At 39.9% G+C, this 20,049-nt stretch overlaps 1 protein-coding gene across 15 annotated transcripts in view; it reads left to right on the top strand.

Moving 5' to 3' along the window:
• Positions 1 to 14,550: 14,550 nt before the first annotated feature.
• Positions 14,551 to 20,049, top strand: part of UNC79 (unc-79 homolog, NALCN channel complex subunit) — a 163,360-nt gene continuing 157,861 nt past the window's right edge. For all 15 annotated transcript variants that reach the window (XM_070753573.1, XM_070753485.1, XM_070753465.1 and 12 more), the window contains exons 1-2: positions 14,551 to 14,733; positions 19,196 to 19,316. In XM_070753573.1, coding sequence (XP_070609674.1) covers positions 14,712 to 14,733; positions 19,196 to 19,316 — 143 coding nt within the window. In that variant the 5' untranslated portion in view covers positions 14,551 to 14,711. The remainder of the gene's footprint in view (positions 14,734 to 19,195; positions 19,317 to 20,049) is intronic.

Raw genomic sequence — 20,049 nt, 5'->3', positions numbered from 1 at the left:
GATGTCTTGGGTAGTGTATGTAGGTTCCATATACTGGCTACAATGGAATATACATGATTGCTTCAAGAGCAATGCTTGAGTATTGTTTTAGATTAGTATAATTTTATATCTGGTTTGAGATATTATTTTTGTTAGGTTTTAGTTTTGATCAATATTCTAAGTTGGACAGATCTAAAGCTACAGTCAACTAACACAACTGATTTAGCTCAGAAATGTGGCTATTCAGTCATATATCAACAAAGACAAGTTGTAGAAGCTGATTGGAAAGGCATTGAAATGGGTTGCTCTATTCTTAATTCGATTATTTCATATAGTAAGTTAGTACTTCATTATTCCACAGCAACAGGAAAGCGTCAGTTCAGAATTTTTCTGGAAATCTTGTACTTTTAGTATTTCAGCTCTAAAGTAGAGCATGGCCTCAACAGAGGGACCGAGATTTTGCAGGTACTGTATATGGGAAAACTCATTGGGAGTTGGACACTATATAAATTTAATATGTTATTGGTTTTTAAATTAAAATTCCTAATGCTTTTAATTTCTTAAATCTGAATTGTTCCGTGCTGATAGCAGTTCTAGCCTATATTTCTCAAAAAACCTCAAGGGGTTGACATGTATATAAAGGGATCTTGGGGTTTTGGTGGACAGCTCAATGAAGATGTCAACCCAGTGTACAGCAGCAGTAAAAAAAAAAGCAAATTCCATGCTTGGCATGATTTAGAAGGGAATCGAAAATAAGTCAGTGAGTGTTGCATTGCCTCTGTATACATCGATGGTGAGACCACACTTGGAGTACTGTGTACAGTTCTGCTCACTTCACCTCAATAAGGATATAATAGAACTGGAAAAGGTGCAAAAAAGGGCGACAAGTATGATCAAGGAAATGGAGCACCTCCCTTATGAAACCAGGTTGCAACGCCTTGGTCTCTTCAGCCTTGAAAGACGGCGTTTAAGGGGTGACTTGATCGAAGTGTATAAAATCATGCATGGGATAGAAAAGGTGGATAGAGAAAAATTATTTCTCTATCACACAATACTAGGATGAGGGAGCACTCCCTAAAGCGCATAGGTAAGAAAGTGAGGACAAATAAAGGGAAATATTTCTTTACCCAGAGGGTCGTTGGTTTATGGAATTCACTTCCAGAAGAGGTCATGACAGCTGTCAGCCTTGATAGCTTCAAGGCAGGATTAGACAGATTCATGGATGCCAAGTGTATTGGTGGTTATTGAAATGGATGTCCATGTGCTGTCTCTATATTGGTTGAGGTAGGCTGGATTCCCTTGGGTACCATTCGTTGGGGGTCAAGGGAAAGGGAGGGTTTTGCCTTCTCTTTCTGCTCAAGATCCCCATATACAATTGGTGGGCCACTGTGTGACACAGAATGTTGGACTCGATGGGCTTTGGCCTGATTCAGCATGGCTCTTATTATGTTCTTATGTTAATATGCCTATATATATTGTTTTATCGTCTGTTGTGAGCCGCCCCGAATCTTCGGAGAGGGGCGGCATACAAATCTAATAAATTATTATTATTATTATTAATAAATCCAACATTTTAACTTACCAACATATCCATGCATAAATTTAATAATGTGAATTAGAATCCTTGAAAATCAAAATAATCATTAATGTAGGTTTTTTCCTCTCTCCCTTCTTCCCTTTCCTTTCACCTCTCTATATAAATATCATACAAAAACAGCTGTTGTGACTTCCTGTAGTTAAATAATGGCAGAAGATGAAATGTGTGTGTTTTTAAAAATAGAAATGTTTAATTTGCCTGGGAACAATTATGTTTATCTGAAATTGCCTCTGTTGTAAACGGTTGCAACTGTTTGAAATCCAGATAGACACCTTAGCATATTTTTGCTATGATTTGTCATCCATTTTTGGCCAGTTAAAAGATGCCTCTAGGTTTCAATAAGCTGCCATAAGCTTCTATAGAACAACCACAACTCATGCTGTCCCAATGTTTTTGGGCTATTGGGATATCACCATTCCATTTTGTGTATAAAAACTAACAAGGCAACTGTACTGTGTTGCAGTATTTTCATGAAACTATACCTACCATAGAAGGTAACTTTGTAGTACCTCAATGGGATAGTATAGACTGTAGTGACACAGATACAGTATATCTGTATTGCAACATCTTCCCAACATCCCTTAATGCTTAATAATATTGCCCAGCCTAATTTTCTATGACTGAAGAGGGTATGCTAAGAAAATTGGAAAGAGCATATAGTTATTCCAACTCCGTCAGGAATTGAACAATCAGATCATGGAGCACACACTTTGTTAAATTGAGAGGACTTTCCTGCAGTAATCCCACATATTTGCAACAATGTGTGAATCGACAACCCCTTTACAATAAGCCTTTGAAAATCTCTAAAGTTGTACATTGTATATAGTCATTTCTTAAAACGAGTTTTTAATGGAAATGCAATAGTTTCTATTGGTATTTTGGGTCAGGGTTGTCATTTGGCTTTAGTCTTCAGAGAGGGACAGCATAGAAACAAACAAACAAACAAACAAACAAACAAACAAATAAAACTTTGTTATTTTGTTTTATTCTGAAATGCTCCTTAGAAACTTTAAGACCATGATAGCTGGCAGACATACTTTAAATTCTCTGTAAATAAATAAATCAACTGAGCAAGCAAACTAGACAAAATTATAAAGATGGTGGGAAGACTGGGGGCAGTTTTTGGGATGTCTATGGAGAGTCTCATTCATCCAGGTCATGGTTGTCTGAAGAGCTAAAGAAACTTCTTGGATGAAAAGCGAAATGTCTTCAAAGAAAAACTCTTCCAGTTGCCTCTTGAAAAAGCACCTTTGGGTCAGCTTTTGTGATGGTACATCTGAGGCCCACAGCATATTTGTTCTTTGCTTGTGAAGTTTTTGGTGCTCCTCAAACTTAATTGTTTGCTTGAAGATGTTTCATTACCCAACTAGGTAACATAATCAGTATGAGACCTCTTTTCACATCTCGCAAGAACAGGGAAGGCAAACTACTGTATATAAATGGGCAACAAATTCCACATTTGCCCACACTGATGATGTTACCTAGTTGGATAATGAAATGTCTGTGAGCAGACAACCAAGTTCAGAGCATATCAAGAACTTCATAGTTCAGTCCTACAAACAATGCCTTCCGCTGTAATAAAATCCAGAAATAAAATCCAGAGTACAGAAAATGATTTCTAATGTTATAATTTAGCTGCACACATTTATCAATTCAAGATGTTAAAAAGTTGTTATATTATAATAATAATAATAATAATAATAATAATAATAATAATAACAAAGCAAGTGCAGCCATTTTTTTTTATCCAAAGCTTTTCTTAGTTTAGCTTTTTAAATATTCAACTTTAATTCACAGAAATTTCACCCACCATTTTTAGGGTGTTTATTCACTTAAAAGAAATGGTAGCAAGATGAGTGAGAAACTGTTATCTTCTCAGGTACAGAAACTTGTGAGTCAAGTGCTGGGAAAAGGTGAGATTTCTCAGCAATATTTTTTAGCAATGCATCTCATTCCCTGATGACAATGAGTTGCCTTTATTATGGAGAGAGAAAGTATTGTAGAACTACACTAAACAAGCCATGACCTGTTGGGTCATTGTTTCAGAGGTATTTTTCTTATCTAAGACAGAATGACTATGGGTGAGCAAAATTGCAGGAGCTACTTTGACTTCCTGCCAGTTTTCCCATTAACGTCCTTTATAGGAAGTTGGCTGAAAATGACGGTCAGTGGCCACAGCAGTGGCAGTGTAAGAGCACTGAATTGGCCACAACTTTGCTAAATTTCAATCCCACAAGAGTAATCGGTCCTAGATTTTGGACACATTGTATAAGTTAGCCCAACCTTGGCCACTTGAAGATAGAGAGGGTAAAAGCAGCTTCCCCATGGAGCCCTTCTGGAGGATGGAAATGGCCTGTTTCCCAACTTTTGGTGGGCCCAGTAGGTTCGTATTTCACCCTCCCCAAGTTCCAAATGCTTCTCTGGAGCTGGGGAAGGGTAAAAACAGCCTCCCCCATCCTCCCAGAGCCTCTGTGCAAGCCAAAAATCAGCTGGCCAGCGCCCACATACATATTGGAGCTGCGCTATGGCAATGGCTTGCGTGCCAGCAGATATGGCTCCATGTGCCACCTGTGGCACCCATGCCATAGGTTCACCATCACTGGTATATATAGTAGCTGCACTGAGGTAGGAATCCCTTACATAAGTCAAAGCAATACTGAATGCCATAACATGTGAATTGGCTTTTAGATACTACAAAGTTGAAACTGACTAGGAGTTTTCCTACTTTTGAATTATTTATAACAGGGTTGGGAATCTGCAGGCAGGTAAGGGTGAGTTAAGCAGAGCGGGCAAGGTGTGGAAGTGACTGGAGAGGGGAGGAGCTGGGCTGCGTGGTGAAGTGAAGGCAACATATATAGGACTGGAATGGGTGGGGTGAGCATCAAGTGGGTGAGTGGGGAAAGTGAGCATTAAGTGGGCAAGCACCAAGGAGTTGGGGTGAGCAAGTGTTGAGTGGGCAGGCAGGGTGAGCAAGCACCGACTGGGTAGGGGGCGGAGCCAAGCAGAGGTCGCTATTGGTTCGGTGACCCGGGCCAAATTACTGCAACTGGTTTGGCTGAACCGGTGAGAACCAGATGAATACCACTTCTTATTTCTCCCCTCCTATCAACACTGACTGAGAGTGGCACAGAGAGGTGGCTCCAGAGGAAGGAAAGATAGAACCAGGCCTCCTTCTCTCATCTCCCAATGCCGCCCCAGGAGAATACCATGGTCGATGGTATCAAAAATCATGAGATTAATTTAGCGATATTTGGGATATACTATATGGTGGCTTCTCTTTTTTCTTTTTTCTTTGACCCCTTTATATATATTTTAGCTATCTTTTTTATATAGTAATTTAAATACCATATTGGAGATAATTGGAAATATTTGCTCCTTTTCTTTGCCTTTAAGGTTCTCTTTTTTTCCCTTTTTGTTTTAAAGGGCATTTATTATAGAAGAGGGTTTAAAGTATATATGAAAATTGATATGGAGGAGATTTTTGAGAAAATTGAAACATTTTGATCTAATTACTTCGATGTGATTAAGAATAGTAACAGCCTAAAATGTATACAGTTCTTTTTTTTTTTAACTTTTTTTTAATCATATGAGGAATTGGAATAATTATTTTTGGGTCCAGATGTTAAATCGTCAGGAGGTGGCATTGGTTTAATCTGTGCATACCGAAATTGTAAAAATGTTATATTCTAAATTAATTTGAAATTAATGGTATCTTTTTTTCTGTACACGTGATTGGAGAAGAAAAATTAAAAAAATCCCGCCCCCCAAAAATCATGAGAGGTCAAGTAGAGCAAGGTGGGGGGATGTGACTGAGTGGGTGTGGCCAACTTGACATCACTTACACCCATGCCTACTCAGTCACATGACCCCTCCACCTAGTCCTGCCCACAGGAAAAAGGTAGGAAATTTTTGGGAATTTCCACTTATCTATTCCTCCCTCTTTTCACCAGTCGCCCCTGTTTCACCTTCTTTAGTGGCCCAGGCCTTAGCCTCACTTCCTCCCCCACCACTGCCTCTTGGTTTGGGCTGCTTACCTTCTGCAGCAGCTGGTCCAGAGTCTGGAAGACAAGCCGGCTGGAGCTTTCGGGGGCCCTAGGCAGTTGTCACAGCTGCAAAGCAGCTCTCAAAGAGGTGGCTGCAGGCTGCTGAAAAGTACCAGAGTTCTCAGAAAAAGCTGCTGCTATTCCGTAGCTGCCATGTTCCTTGCACATGTAAAACCCATTGAAGTTGCAATGCAATGGAATGAGCATGTGCAAAGAACATGGCGGTGACAAACATGTTGTGCAGGGTGAGTGACTGGCAACTGGGGGACCGGTTTGGGGATGTGGCAAGATGGCCATTGCTACCAGTTTGATGATCTTGGTCAAATTTCCGCCAACGGTTCATATGAACAGGTGTGAATCAGCTGAATACCACCTCTGCTCAGCTCCTTATGGAACCCATCTGGGTCCATTAGTCAATGTGAGTAGATGAATCTAATAGATTCTGTCTCCCTGAGGGGAGGGAGGGGTACAGCTCTTGAGAAACATTGCCACTTCACTGTGATCCAACCATGACAAGGGGACAAAGGAAAGGTCCACCAATTCAAGGTCACATAAGCACGGCTCTGACAAGAACACCAAATTAGGTATTACTAGTCGGGCCCTGGATGATCTAGGATAGGCCCATAGAAGTCATGATTTTCATTAAATCTCGTGCTACCTCTGACTCTGCCCCCAAGGATGGGAGGTTGAAATCCCCCAGAACTATAAGCCTGTGGAATTCTACCGCCAGCCCCATGGCAAAATATATGTTAATATTCTTTGTACCCAATTTGTAGTAACGGCATTTAAGTTTAATTAAAAGGTATATTATTACATACACAATTTAATGAGGACACTTGCTGTTATAAAGAGGAGTTTTATTTTCATTCACAGTCTTTGAAAATAACATTTCCTCCAAATTTAGCCTGAAATAATCTTAGATAGTATTGAATAAAAGTACATAATTTGTTGCTATAGGAATAAGCAGTATGAGTTGATATCCAGGTCTGATGGTTAGAAGAAATCTAATTAAATCACACTTTGTTTGTTTAAAAAAACCACAGGGCTACTTTAAAGGTGGAAAAAACAGTAGTATCTATGTTGAATATTTTTTTTTCTATTTTGATTCAGATATGTTGATTAACCCTACCTATCATCAAGTTGGAGAAAGCTGATCCAGAAATATATATCTATAGAGCCTCGATGGTGCAGTGGTTAGAGTGCAGTACAGTGGAACCCTGACATAAGAGCTGCTCTACTTAAGAGCAACTCGAGATAAGAGCTGGGAGGGGAGAGATATTTTTGTTCTACTTACAAGCCCAAATTCGAGATACAAGCGCCAAGGAGCTGTCTCCTGAAGCCAAACGCTAACTTCCGTGTTCGGCTTCAGGAGACAGCTGCGAAGCGGCGCGCGTGTTTTAAAAGGTTGCAGCCGGCCTGGGGGGCTCGGGGGGGGGGGGGGTGCTTGCAGCTTTCTTTCTTGCTCTTTTTCTTTCTCTCTTTTATCTTCCCTTCCTCTATTTCTTCTTTTCTTTCTCCTTCCCACCTTCTTCCCTCCCTCCCTCCCTTCACTCATTCCTCTCTTACTCTCCCCTTTCATAAGTTTCCTTGCTTCCTTCCTCTGTTCCTGTCCCTTCCCCCTTTCTTTCTTTCTTTCTTTCTTGCTCTTTTTCTTTCTCTCTTTTACCTTCCCTTCCTCTATTTCTTCTTTTCTTTCTCCTTCCCACCTTCTTCCCTCCCTCCCTCCCTTCACTCATTCCTCTCTTACTCTCCCCTTTCATAAGTTTCCTTGCTTCCTTCCTCTGTTCCTGTCCCTTCCCTCTTTCCTTCCTTCCTTCCCACCCTCCGTCCATTCATTCACCCATTCCTCTCTTGATCGCTTAAAGCCGGTCCCTGGTGCAAAAAGGGTTGGGGACCTCTGTCCTACAGGATTGGGTGGCAGAGAAGTTGAACATATGTAAATTTAAAAGTTTAAGAAAGTTTACAAGTTAAGTGAAAGAAACTTCATTATTCATTTATATGTACATGTACATTTCTTCATTAAAAACATGTCTTTCTGCATAATTTAGACTAACTTTGTGAGTTTTTTGAGGGCTGGAACCAATTAAAATTATTTACATTAATTCCTATGGGGAAAAGTCGTTCGAGATAAGAGCTGTTCGACTTAAGAGCCCAGGTCCGGAATGAATTAAACTCGTATCTCGAGGTACCACTGTACTGCAAACTACTTCTGCTGACCACCGTCAGCCAGTACTTTGGCAGATTGAATCTCAGTAGGCTCAAGGTTGACTCAGCCTTCCATCCTTCCAAGGTCAGTAAAATGAGGACTCAGATTGTTGGGGGCAATATGCTTACTCTCTGTAAACCACTTAGAGAGAACTAAATCTAAATGCTAATGCTAAATGCTATATGCTACAGTTGTTTTTCCTGTGAAGAGGAAATAATGTACTGAATTTAAATGCTTTTTATATTGTTTTTCCTCATTATAGGAATTTATATAAGGCAATTAGTGATTTAATGTTCAATTAAAAGAAAATAAAATATATCTAAGACTATATACATAAACATTTATATACACACACGAGAAGACTGAATGGATGAAAGATTCTACTTTAAAAAAAATACTGTATTTTTCAGAGTATAAGATACACTGGAGCAGTGTTCCCTCTAATTTTTTTTCGGGGTGAGCGGAAAAGTATAGTGTCTGAGCGGCAGTCCCTTTGGGACTGGGCGGAATATAAGTATAAATAAATAAATAAATAAATAAATAAATAAATAAATAAATAAATATAGAAAGAAAGAAAGAAAGTGTGGGCGTGCGCTATCACACATGAGCGAGTTCTTGCATCCATAATTCTATCCTTTCTATGTCTCCCTCCCTCTTTCCTCCCTCCCTCTTTCCTCCCTCCCTCTTTCCTTTCTATCTCTCCCTCCCTCTTTCCTCCCTCCCTCTTTCCTTTCTATCTCTCCCTGCCTTTCCTTTGTATCTCTCCCTCCCTCTTTCCTTTCTATCTTTCTCTCCCCCTGCCTTTCTCCAAGCCCTTCCTTTTCCCCCTCCCTATCTAACTACCCCCTCTCCCTCCTTTCTATCTCTCCCTCCCCTTTCTCTCTCTCTCCCTTCCTTCATCTTTCTTTCCCTCTCTCTCTCCATCCCTCTTCTTTTCTCTCTTCCTTCCTTCCTTCCTCTCTTTTTTGCTCTTTCTCTCTCCCTCCTTCCCTCCCTCTATGTCTTTCCCTCTCCCTCCTTCCCCCTCTTTCTCTCTCTCTTGCTTTCTTTCCCTCTCTTTCTCTCTTGCTTTCTTTCTCTCTCATTCTCTCTCTCCCCTCCTTTCTCTCTCTCTCTCTCTTTCTCTCTTGTTCACCACGCCGGCAACAGAGAGAAAAAGAGAGAGAGAGACGGAGAGAGAGTGGAGGGCACCGTTGTCTTCGCCTCTGCCCGGCTCTGCAGCTAAGAGGCAGCAACGGCTCCGGCAGCAGGGAAAAGTCGTCCGGGCTTCGGGAACGCCTGCCCTGCCTCTACTGCAGCCCCCTTGCTGGAAGTCTGGGACGAAAGCACTCCCAGCGAAGGGCCTGCAAGAGGGGTGGGGTGGGCATTCCCAAAACGGACAGAGAAAGCCCTCTCTTGCAGCGAAAGCGCTCCCAGCCAGGGGGCTGCGAGAGAGGGCTTTCTCCGTCTGTTTCGAGAATGCCCGCCCCGCCCCTCTCGCAGCCCCCTGGCTGGGAGCGCTTTCGTCCCGAGGAACTGAAGCGGCCGCGGCCGCCACGAGAGAACTCGCACCCCAAGGCAGGGGAGGGCGGAGGAGAGGGGGCGGGCGGGGGGCAGGGCCGAGAGGCCAGGAGCGCTAGGGGGCCGGAGGCACCATGGAGAGGCAGGGGCGGCCGCGGCTCCTTTCTACTGCCCGCGCCTCCCCGCCTGCCCCCCCGTGCACGACCAAGGAAAAGGGTGAGCGCGCGACCGAGGAAAAGGGTGCGCGCGGCGGTATTTTGCAGTGCACGCACGCTCACGCGCGCAGCTTACAGGGAGCAGTCCACTGGAGTATAAGACACACCTTAGTTTTGGGGGAGAAAATCTACCTACCAGGTATTCATCTGGCTAGTGTTTTTAGTCTGTTCAGCTTCAGCACATTATTTTTCAAAGTTTTCAGAGAGGGGCGGCATACAAATCTAATAAATTATTATTATTATTATTATTAATAATTTATCCCCTGATTAGAGCTGAAAAAGCCTTTTTTCAGAGGGAGTAGGAATGAAAGCAAGCCTGCAAAGACTTAGGGCTGGACAAAATCTTCTTCAGAGGGAGTAGGAAGCTGGGAAGATTGTTAGCACCTAGTTAGAGCTGAGAAAAAAAGCTTCTAAAAAGCTAGATTTGAAGTATAAGACGCACCCAAATTTTCAGCTTCTATTATTATTATTATTATTATTATTATTAATATTATTATTATTTATTTAGATTTGTATGCCGCCCCTCTCCGCAGACTCGGGGCGGCTCACAACAATGCATCTTATACTCTGAAAAATATGATACTTGATGGGCTGTTATACAGAAAGGGCACGTTTTGTTTTTGCTTCACTACAAGTTCATGTTTAAGTTAATAAGTACATGTTTAATATGAACTTTAGAGCAAATATTGGTTGAAATCTAGGCAAATCTTAACAACAAAACCAATTATCCTAAATAATCCCTAAAGTTTTAAAACTCTTATTCTCTAAAGATGTTCTTTTTTGGACAGCCTTAAGTAAGAGGAAATCCAAAGATGCCTCCCAGGCAAGCAATTAAAAGACTACCCACTATTTTTGGATAGGTATAATAAAGAACCTGTTCCTACCTGCTTCTTGCCCCACCATTTTTTCAAAGTATGTAAAATATGCAACATTTTATCACTCTTAACCTCAAAGGTGAGGCCAGGTCACCTGTTAGGGTGTGATTGCTTTTGGAACCCTCACTGGATTATTTATTTATTTATTATATTTCTATGCTGTCCCTCTCCAAGGACTCAAAGACTTATGTTTGTGACCTCAGGATTTCCCCCCTACTATTCTTGATTTTATTTTGCTAAAACTGTGTATGAAATTGACTCTGTCACATTTTTTCTAATTCATCTCGATTAGATACTTATTTTATTGATAAAATTGAATGGGTCCAAAGATGGGGTACAAAAATGGTGGAAGGTCTTAAACATAAAACTTATAATGAAAGACTTAATGAACTCAATCTGTATAGTATGGAGGACAGAAGGGAAAGGGAGGACATGATCAAAACATTTAAATATGTTAAAGGGTTAAATAAGGTTCAGGAGGGAAGTGTTTTTAATAGGAAAGTGAACCCAAGAACAAGGGGGCACAATCTGAGGTTAGTTGGGGGAATGATCAGAAGCAACACGAGGAAATATTATTTGACTGAAAGAGTAGTAGATGCTTGGAACCAACTTCCAGCAGACGTGGTTGGTAAATCCACAGTAACTGAATTTAAACATGCCTGGGATAAACATATATCCATCCTAAGATAAAATACAGGGAAGAGTATAAGGGCAGACTAAAGGGACCATGAGGTCTTTTTCTGTCATCAATCTTCTATGTTTCTATTTTTGAAGTTTCTTACATTCAGGATAGGATTTATAATTGATAATTTCTTAGAGCAAAGTGTTCATAAGACTTATTTTAAAGTAACCTTGAAATAATGTGATATGCATAGCTGACTTCTATGGAGTGAATCATTTCTAACTCAGAAATATGGGAGATACAGTATATATTAAATTCTTCCTTCTGGGAAAGACTTCCTGAACATAGAAAATTGGCAATTCTGGGACAGAAATCTCTACTGTGTTGTGGAATATTTATTGAAACAAAATATGTTCTTATATTTTGGCTAGTTATTTTAACATGCTTCATGTTCAGTTAAACTTTTAATATGTCACTTGTGATAATTAGAATCAGAGTAAACATAATTGAAATATTATTGCATAAGAGCTGCAATTTTACATGATTTGGTAATACATTCCATGATTTGGTAATACATTCCAATGGAGAAAACTATTTTATTTATTTTCAATGTTTGAAGACACATGCAAATGACTCTGGGCAGCTTATAATATATAGTCTAAAAACAATATTATATAATACGTCATTAAAAATAAATAAAACTGCTGCTATCTAATTAAAAGTTTCTAACTTAATTTAGAAATTTAGACCAGAATTTGGTAATTTAGACCAGATTTTTTCCCCATCCATTTTCAAGAGATTACCTGTCTGATCAGTTTTGAAGATCACAAAGGCTTGCATATTTTCCTATTTCAGGTTGTCTGGTTGCTCTAATACTGATTCAAGGGTTTCACATGCACTTTCTAGCCTGAACACCTGCACCTGTTAAAAAATCCTACTTCCCCCCTTTTGATTCTGGGACAGCAATTAAAAATATTGAGATTGGTTTGAGTTTATCTGAGAAATGTATTATGTTGAAATTAGAAGAATTAAATGACTTGGAATAAAGTTGATAAAATAAGAAAGACTATTTGAGAAGCATAATGATAGTTTAAGAAAATTATACAAATGAGTAAGGTTTCCTATGGGGCATTTGGTTATGATAAAACAGGAGAAAAAAAGAATGATAAATAAGATTTAAAAAGTGAAGAAGCAAATATGGCATAATTATTAAATGGCAAGAGAAAGACTAACTATTTTGGTAAATTAATCTAATAGCGGTTAATTGGGGGGGGGGGGAGATTTTTGAGACCTGAGCTGCCTTCCTTCTATAAATACTGGTGGCTGGGTGTGGTTTGATGGCTCAGCAATTGCCTGCTGTGTAAAAAATTCCTGGTGAGTCAGTGGGAAGGCAGCTCAGGTCTTGCTGTGCTCGCCTTAGAACAAGGACAGAAGCACCAGCCTGAAGATGACGAGTGGGACCTCGTCGAAACGTCGCCAGAAATTTCTAAATCCTACATGGGAAGAAACCCGAATATACCAAGACTGTCATACCTGTACCTGTGAAAATCTATGAAAACATATATATATGTTTTTATGTCGGATCACCCTGGTATATTGAAGGAACGTCACAGCTCCTTTTTGCCTCTAGGCCCAACCCAGGACCATTTCAAGGCAGTTAATTTATTCATAGCTGACAACTATATTCTGTATGTATCAAATGTTTTTAGCTGAAATTTTAAAATTAAGGGAGACTAGGATGGAACCATTTCGGCTATGCCCCTTCCAGTCCTCTTAGAAAAGTGGAGAGGTCAACTGTAGACAATCTAAGGTTAAAGATTTTGGGGTTTGGGGAAGAAACAGATTCGGGAAGTGCATTCCAGACGTTGATCACTCTATTGCTGAAGTCGTATTTTCTGCAGTCTAGTTTGGAGCGGTTTACATTTTAGTTTGTATCCATTACGTGCCTCTGCATTATTGCGGTTGAAGGTGAAGTAGTCACTAACAGGAAGGAGATTTTGGCATATGATTTTACGAACTACAGTTAGATCAGATTGGAGGCAACATAATTGTAAATTGTCTAATAGCAGTATTTCAAGTCCGGTGGAGTAAAGTATTTTATTGTGAGGGGAGGAGTGAAGGACTCTTCTTGTGAAATATTTCTGAACTGTCTTGATTGCATCAATGTCTGATATGCAATGCGGGTTCTAGACAGGTGAGCTGCATTCTAGAATTTATCTGATTAATAATAATAATAATAATAATAATAATAATAATAATAATAATAATTTATTAGATTTGTATGCCGCCCCTCTCCGAAGATTTGGAGCGGCTCACAACAGTAATAAACGATGTACAAATCCAATATTTAAAAAACATCTAAAACCCATATCATTATGCCCTACGAAAGCAGAATATCAATCCTAGGTCTAGAAAGCTTAGAACTATGACGCCTAAAACACGATCTAAGTATTGCCCACAAGATCATATGCTGCAACGTCCTGCCTGTCAATGACTACTTCAGCTTCAACTGCAACAACACAAGAGCACGCAACAAATTCAAACTTAATATTAATTGCTCCAAGTTTGACTGTAAAAAATATTACTTTAGCAATCGAGTTGTCAAAGCGTGGAACTCATTACAGGACTCAGTAGTGTCAACCCCTAACCCCCAACATTTCTCCCTTTGACTATCCACGATTGACCTCTCCAGGTTCCTAAGAGGTCAGTAAGGGGCGTACATAAGTGCACTAGCCTGCCTTTCGTCCACTGTCCAATTGTCTCTCCTTATCTCATATCTCATAGATCTTTTCTTCCTTCATAGATCTTCTCCTCTATTTTTATATCTTCTCTTTATATATAATATTTCATGTCTATTCTCTTCAATATGTATTGTGTATTGGACAAAATAAATAAACAAACAAATAAAAATTAATTAATTAATTAATTAATTAAAAACCATACAACTCAGTCATACCATTCATAAACCATAATAGCCTGGGGATCTCTCAATTACCCCATGCCTGGTGACATAGATGGGTCTTCAATAACCGTATGTTTTGTATGCTCTGGTTTAGTGTAATCACGACGGAGGCAACCAGGTTTCGTTTCCCACAACAAACTTTGCCTCCCCCCCCCCCCGCTTCAGAAACAAGCCGCTCTGCTCTTTCCTCAGAGGACGAGAAAAGACGCCTTCCCCTTTAAAAGGTTGGCGCGCTTGAGACACCCATCTTCATGAATGGACCTTCCCCTCCTCGTGTGGGCGAGCTCATTCCGCTCATCGCCGGGGTCCTTTTCCTCGAGGGGGGGGGCGCGCAAAATGGTTTCTTCTTGACGGCGCAGTGTTGTTTTCCCTGGAACCGCACCGGCGGTGTAAAAGGGGCTGCGTGGAGGGGGGGCCGCGTCCGGCGCGCCTCGGGTTCCGCTTTCAGCTCGTCTCGAAGCCAACGCTCCCTTCGAGCCGCTTCTTCTCCTTTTTCCGGGGCGGGCGGGCAGGCGGGCGCGGGGGGTCCGCCGTGCAGTTTTGCGGCAATGGCAGAGCTAGAGGAGGGGGAGGGACGCAGCTCGGGCCAGAGCGGTCTCGCTTCGCTTCGGCTCCGGCGGATGGTCGCCGTTCTTCGCTAGCCGGCCACTGAGCCCCGCCGCCCGTGCTGGGCAACCACCGAGCAGCCTTTTCCCTGAAGGAGAGCACCGCCATGTCGACCAAAGCTGAGCAATGTAAGGAAGCCACGGCGGCGAGACGGGGGCCCGGTTTTCTCCGCGGGGGGAATTAAAAGACGCAGGACGCCGACGCCGCCCGGAGCTTTTGGGAGGGCGGACGGAGAGGTTGCGAGGAGGGAGGCCGGGGAACCTTAGCAAAAGGTGCGGGCGCTGTCCGTGGTGCTGAAGACGGCTAAGGTGTCCAAAGCCCGGCCCTGCTTTTGGCAAGCGGCGGGATGGAAGAGGAGCGGGTCGAAAAGCCCAGGCTTCCCCCGGGCGCAGCAGTTTTCCGTGGTCCCGTTTGCGGATTGCTTTTTTCTGGCGTGGCGTTTCGAAAGACCGCGATTTTAGGAAGAGGGAAAGCTTGACCGTTGTAAAATGGCAAGAGAAACCCAACCCGAAGCCAGGCCTTGAGACGTGATGTTGTTAGGATGGAATCATTTCCTTTAGAAAAGGGCCTAGCTTAATCTGTTTACTTCAATTGTCAATGCAGCTCTACCTTGGTGCTTATCGTTAATTGTGATGAGTACCAAAAATGATGAGTACCAAACAATCCCCCCCCCAAATAAGGAATAATATAGTAACAAGGCAGTCGACACTGACAAGTTCTTAACTGTGCATTGAGTAATCATGAGTGAATGATTACGATTGGATTTTAGTTAAATGGTTTATAATTGTTGGGGGCGGGGTTAGATTAGGTTGTACATTGGGTTTCTTCTATTTTGTATCCTGTATTGATTTTATCGTGTAAGCCGCTCTGAGTTTGCTGGAGAAGGGCAGCCTAGAAATCCAATAAATAAATCAATGAATTAAATAAATAAATAAACAAACAAGTAGTATTGAGACAAAAATTTTGCATTAAAATGTGTAGAGTACCAAATCTGATGACTTTCAAAGGAATTGAGTACCAAAGGGCCACTGTATATGAACATGTCTTCCTGCTGTGCTAGCTTACTCAACCTTGTCAACATCAGCCACAGCTCTATTGTTACTTCCTCTCACATCTACTCCAGTTTTACTTGCTGTTTTACCAAATAACACTGTCTTTCAGTATGGCTTTATGACTTACCAGTCAGTTAATGTTTACATACTTAGATAAATTAATATGTGATAAGAAAAGGAAGTAAGAGACTGGTCACAGCCATATATACAAGACAAATGTTTTTAAGGCTTCATCTCAAGTTACCATGATATATGGCTAATTATTTATGTGGTTTGGTTGTCTACTGTTGAATGAAATAGTATAATAGGATCACAGAAATATCAAATTGTATGGAACCTGTGGCTAGCTGCACTATTCTCCAGTGTAAATCTAAAAATGTTGAAATGTTCTGCAAATGTTTGCAGGGAAAATTAATTCATTTTGGGTGAACTTCTTAAACATCTTACTGATATAGTAAACAAATTCTCTTTCAAATTGGAATTTTCTCGCTTCTTAAACAAAACATTGCAGCTGCTGCTAGTAGTTGGCCAACATGCTTATCACAGGGCTACAGAAACATAAATCTGTGAAGGAGTACACAGTTGCTATATTCAAATCAGATGGCGGATATTTCTCAACAGGTATCTTTCTGAAGTTTTCTTAGAAACCATCTGGGAAGAGAAACATTGTACCAGACTATTAATCAGATAATTAATTATAGACGGTTTAGCAAATATCAGGAAATTGGTTTTTTCCCCTTTCCAGAGGAGGGATAGTAGTTTTCTGCACTGGATTTCTCAGAATACGTGTGGATGCTCCCTTAAAATGGCTGCCATAAAGGGGTTTCTTTCTGTTTATTTTTTCTTTTTAACAAAGAAAGAAATCCCTTATGGCACTATGGCATTTTATTTTGTAAATAGTTGTTCCCTCATACCCCTCTAGCTCTTCTTCTGCTTATCATTTTTCTTGGCAATGAGCACAGTTCTAGTGAAAATACTGAACTGTAGTCTTGCTCCAAATTTATAGCTGATTTTTCCTAAAAGGTCTGTGTGAACATTCTTGGAAATAAAGGATAATGGAGATTAGATCCTTGTATCCATTTCTCATTTTAATTAAAAACAGTTCTCTCAGAAACTCTCAGTTAAGCATAACACCAAAATAAATATGAGCGAGTACTTTGTTAATAATAAGACATGTTTAGATAATTTTATGTCTGCAGTAATTTTAGAGGATATTAGTACATGTAGAATTTAATTCATTAAGTGTTAAGAGAAAGCATCTCAAATCATGTGTTGATCATTAACAGAAACACAGTTGTAGTGTGTCTGGGAAATATAGTTCTATAAGTGAAATAAACTATAATTCCCAGGATTAGTTGGAGAAAAACATGATAGATAAGCAATCCATGCATCGTGGTGTTAAAGAAAGATTTGTTACAGGATAATCAAGAGCTCTTCAAATCTATTACACATTATCTACACTAGAAGGTACCAAACTAGAAAGCAAGAGAGTAACCTTGGGCCAGTTGAGTAACCTTGAGCCAGTCACTCTCTTTCTCTGTCCAACCCACCTTGCGACCATTCTTATAGTGGAGAAAATAGGAGGAGGAAGATGTGCTAGGATTGTTTGCCATCTTCAATTTTGTAAAAGTAATAAAGATGGGATATAAACAAACAAACAAACATTTCAAGGCTCTTGGTTCCTGTCGGGGAGCAAGAAAAGCCAGAAGATAGCCATGACCTTAATTCCTCTTTGTGATCAGAGTATTAGAATTCCAATACTGTATTTTTTGGATGGTTGGCACATTTGGAATTAGTAAAACATATTGTGGGTTATTTTACAAAAAGCTGCCATGATGGATAAAGCTAACCCATTTACTAAAGAGATATTGGCAAGGTTGCTCCCCCATCTTGATTTTTGCCTCCTAGTAGATTTTACTTTTTCAAATTACCATTCTTTCTTTTTTTAGTAGATGAACACATCCCTAGTTTATATATCTGCAGTAAGCATCTATTTCTTTTCCTCCAGGCATACATATCTAATTTTAAAAAGAAGGTTTGAATTTCCTGTAGAGGATTCAGGACCTGTGGTTGGTGATGTGATGACATCATCAGAATGAACATGGTTAAATATTCAGGTCTTTTAAATATTTAAGAACACACAGAAATATGTGCATTAAACCTTAGGATATCTAAGAGCATTGTTCCACCGAAAACTACAAATTTGCCTTTAATTCGATAACATGATTCTGGAACTGGAACACCAACTGAGTTGCAGACCATTGAATATTCCTGCTATAGAAGAGGGAATGCATACCTCATGGCTGAGTTTAAACTCAGAATTAAACAAAACCATTTTATGGCTAGAGTATGGTATGACAATAGTAGAGAATTCTTGTGCTGGATTAAGGCCATCCAATGTTTATCATATATTTGAATGCACTGCAGAGCAAATCTACCATATTTATCCTGTCTGAGAAAAATCATGGAAATTTTGGTAAATTTGTCATTGGATCTGTGGGTTTTGAATCAGTTCTCTTCGTTTAGTTAGTCAGTCAGACAGTAATGCATGGTGATGCCTAAATGTGGTGATACCTAAACATGGGAGTCTAGAAGAGAAGAGCTACCTTATTTGTTTCCCATATGCCTCATCTCACTTTCACGTGCATTTTTTCCCTTCTTAGTTGATCTACGGGTTGTTTTTTCTTCAGTTTGAATCTTTTCTGTACCTTTCGTATTATATTAGATTCAAGTCTGAATATTATGGTTGTGTTTCATAGTAATGTTGTTTGCTTGCATGCTGATTAGATTATTGCGATTTCAATGGACAAGGATCAAGAACCAGATAAATGATAATTACTGGTACACAAATGCTAATAATGGTTCTTTTAATTTGTTCTCTGTATTTCCAGTGATTAGGAACAGTCCAATAAATGGAAGAAGAAAATAATCAAGAGACCACAGAGTTAGGGGGGTATTGAAGACATATTTTTCTATGATTCATTGTCCACAATCATACAATTACTAAGTGTTTTAAAAGGATAAATGCCATAGTAACCAGAACTGAAGCTGCTAAACATGTTAAATAGAATATCTTAAAAACTAAAGCTACTACAAGTAGGTTGTAAGATGCAGAATTAAATAGTATGTTTACTATTGATTGGGTCTGTACATCATGTTAAGCATGTAGTTAAGTGTGTTGTGTAAATTGAAATTTTGTTACTCTAGTAATAATAATCCTGGTGCAAAAGGGTTTGAGTTACTATGCTAGGAAAGTTTTAAGCAGAGATCAAACATTAAGCCAGACCTGCAAAAAAATTTTTTGGGGAAAATTGGTTGGTTTACAAAGTACTTTGAATGCATCTTCTCTTCGGGTGCCCCCTTCCTTCTGCATCAACTTCACTAGATTTACAGCTATACTCGCTGGACATACTCAGTTAGAAATTAAATTAGTGAGCAAAGGGTTGTGGGCAGAATATAATAGAGTACATTGTTTTCTGAGGGAGAACTAAGCTAAGCATTTTCCCCATTTTCTTCTTTCATGCAATACAAAATCCAGTTGCTTCCAAGATCCGATACTTGCAAGAATACCATAATCGTGTTCTTCACAACATTTATCCTGTCCCCTCTGGAACTGACATTGCCAATACTCTGAAGTACTTTTCTCAGACATTACTAAGGTAAGTTTTAAATTATGATCTCAAAGAAAAATATTAATACTGTATGTATACAAGTAGCCTATTGACAAATGGTATGGCATTTTACAGAAGGGTCAAAGCTCATTGAAACAGTTTGAATTAAGTAACTATGGCAGAATCTGGTTAGATTGGGCCTTTAAATGCAGCAGAATAATATGGAATGAGATGTTTGAATTCTTTCTTACTTTTCTTCAAAGGAGTCATAAAATGAAAATAAGCAGAGAGAAACCCTATAGCCCAGATCAGGCCTTTCCTGGCACACTATTTTTCAGGATGATATTAATTTACTGGAATATTAAACAGTGATGAATTACATCAACCTTCACAAACTGGTCCTCTGGTTGTGCTAGGCTACAAAAGTCAGAAAAATTTAGTGTATATTTATGCTAACTGGAAATTCTGGGAAATGTATCCCAGAATGAGAAGGTTACATTTTCTAACTTGTTACCTTTCAGATGGATTACACCATATTTCCTAGAAGCCTATGGAGATTCTCAGTCATTGAGGTCATAGTTGTCTCAAAGGCGCTTTTTCAAGAGGCAACTGGACTTTTTTTTCTTTGAACACATTTCACTTCTCATCCAAGAAGCTTCTTGATGAGAAGCAAAACATGTTCAAAGAAAAACAAGAATGTCCAGTTGCCTCTTGAAAAGGCACCTTTGAGACAACTATGACCTCAATGACTGAGAATCTCCATAGGCTCCTAGGAAATATG

Source organism: Erythrolamprus reginae, chromosome 1, assembly GCF_031021105.1.
Source record: "Erythrolamprus reginae isolate rEryReg1 chromosome 1, rEryReg1.hap1, whole genome shotgun sequence".
NCBI classification, from domain to species: domain Eukaryota; kingdom Metazoa; phylum Chordata; class Lepidosauria; order Squamata; family Dipsadidae; genus Erythrolamprus; species Erythrolamprus reginae.
This window is presented reverse-complemented; position numbering and strand designations above follow the sequence as displayed.